The sequence below is a fragment of the Buceros rhinoceros genome, unplaced genomic scaffold (assembly GCF_000710305.1).
Source record: "Buceros rhinoceros silvestris isolate BGI_N320 unplaced genomic scaffold, ASM71030v1 scaffold12869, whole genome shotgun sequence".
NCBI classification, from domain to species: Eukaryota; Metazoa; Chordata; class Aves; order Bucerotiformes; family Bucerotidae; genus Buceros; species Buceros rhinoceros.
This window is the reverse complement of record NW_010430972.1, coordinates 4,424-6,577: the sequence shown is the minus strand read 5'-3', so window position 1 is coordinate 6,577 and position 2,154 is coordinate 4,424. Positions and strand designations below refer to the sequence as shown.

General features: G+C 62.0%; 1 protein-coding gene across 1 annotated transcript in view; it reads left to right on the top strand.

Annotated features, from left to right (window-relative positions):
* Window positions 1-101: 101 nt before the first annotated feature.
* LOC104499698 (chromosome unknown open reading frame, human C1orf50) overlaps window positions 102-2,154 on the top strand; it is a gene marked incomplete at its 5' end in the record, with an annotated part of 3,010 nt that continues 957 nt past the window's right edge. Inside the window, 3 exons of the mRNA XM_010143242.1 lie at window positions 102-245; window positions 852-938; window positions 1,999-2,126. Of these exons, the coding sequence (XP_010141544.1) occupies window positions 102-245; window positions 852-938; window positions 1,999-2,126 (359 nt within the window). The remainder of the gene's footprint in view (window positions 246-851; window positions 939-1,998; window positions 2,127-2,154) is intronic.

The window sequence follows — 2,154 nt, the reverse complement described above, 5'->3', positions numbered from 1 at the left end:
CCCTGGTTCCTCCCAGCACGTCCTGCCGCTTTCCGGTGTCCCCGGCGGCCTCCCGGCGTGGTCTGCGGCCCCTCCCGCCATATCCTGCTGTTCCCTCCCAGTGCCCCCAGCACCTTCCCGTGCCCCCCGGTGGGCCGCTCCGCTCATGCCTCCGGTACCTCCCATTGCACATCCGCGTCTCCCGCTGCGTCTTGCTGCCCCCCAGCGACTCCCAGAACATGCCACTAAGCTCCCAGTCTGTCCCAGTGTGCCCTACTGCCTCCCAGTATGTCCCACTGCCTTTAGTTCGTGCCAGTGTGACCCGGTGTGTCCTTCCGCTGTCACTCCCGGTCCACTAGCCCCTCCTGATATGTTCTGCTGCCCTTTTGGTGACTCCCAGTGCATTGCAGTGCCTCTTAGTCCACCCCAGTTCTTCCTGATAAGTCCTACTGCCCCTCCCAGTCCACCCCATTTCCTCCCAGTATGTTCTGCTATCTCCCTAGTGCCTCCTAGCACACCCTGCTGCCCTGCAGTAATACCTTCTAGTCCGGTAGCTCTCCCAGAATGGCTTGGTCCACCTGAACGCTTCCCTGTAAGTCCTACTGCCTCCTCCCAGTGCATCCCACTACCTCTCGGTCCACCCTAGTGCCTTCCAGTATGTCCTGTTGCTCCCTTCCACTGCCGCCAGACGTGTCCAGGCAGCTCCCAGTGCCTGCTCCCTGCTCCCTGGCTGTCACCCCACTGCCTGGGGCTCCACGGCTGCCCCACAGCAGCAGGGCCCTGTGGGAGGCCCCGAGCAGCCCACACCCAGCCCAGCCAGGGCCGGGGCCACGGCTCTTCCCTGGCCTGACCAACCTCGTTCTTCCTCGCAGGCTGACGACTTTGTCCGAGCGAATGCCTGCAGTAAACTGACTGTCATCGCCGAGCAGATCCGGCAGTTGCAGGAGCAGGCCCGGAAGGTGAGGACGTGGCTGTGGAGCCTCGTGCCTGCGCAGGGAGGGAGATCAGCACCTGCCCTAGCGGCTGGGCGTTGGGGATGGGCGTGCATCGTGGCCAGGGGCCAAGGAGAGGGGGTTCAGTGGGACAGTGAGGAGTGTTTGTTGTCTGGTGTCAGGTAGGGATGGGAGAGGGTTGGGTTTGATGCTTCCTCCGAGTCCTCCGCGCATCAGGGAGGTGTTTGGTTAAGGCCTTCAGCCAGAGGCAGCTCGAGAGCCAGCAAGAACGGAGACGTGACTCTGCTCTTGGGGCAGATGACGCCTGTTGCCCTGGCGTCTGCGCCGTGCTTCTGGGAGGACTCGGCGCAGGGGGGTGACGATGTGGCTCTGGCTGGATCCGAGCCCTGGGAGAGATGAGCTGTTACCTGTCGGTGGGCTTCGCTTTCCAGTTCATCCCAGCTCCTCTGCTGGAGCCGGCGGCCCCGGCAGCAGGCCCAGCAGGGCTCGGCTGCCCTCTTCAATCCAGACTTTGCCCGTGGGGGTGAAACCTCAGAGCCCGAGTGGGGAAGGATCTGCCAGTCACTGTGACTGGCCTGCTGCCATCACAGCCATACGTCCTATCCTCAGTCACTGGTGGAGCTGGAGCTGTGGAGCAGGCAGCTGGTGGAGCTGGGGAGATGAATTCCCCTTTGTTGGCTGTCCCGTCCCTTGGGGACTGCAGCAGGGAAGCCCCCAGGCTCTGGCAGCTGTGTACGGGGACAAGGAACGAGTCCAGCGCGTGGCGGGGTCAGGCACAGAGTTGAACCTGGGCCTGTGGTGAAGAGGGCCTTGATGCTGCACTCTGTGGAGATGCAGGAGCTCTGATCTCAGTTTGACAGAGGAAACTGGGAGAAAACTTTCTCTCTCTGGAAAGCATCTCCTCCCTGGGGCAAGGGGAGATGCGCTGCCTGGAGCCAGGCGTGCGCTGGGGAGGACGAGGCCTAGCGGGTGGTGTGTGGAGCGACGTGTCTCAGGCTCTGGCTGAGGGGCAAGAGCACGTTGTCATTTTATTCCAAGTGTGGAAATGTTCCATTTGGTTATTCAGGTCTTGGATGAAGCAAACAGAGATGCTGATCTGCATCACGTAGCCTGCAACCTCGTGAAGAAGCCAGGGAACACGTACTACATGTACAGGCGGGAGAGTGGCCAGCGATACTTCTCCATCCTTTCTCCTCAGGGGGGGGGTTTCAGGCCCCAGAGA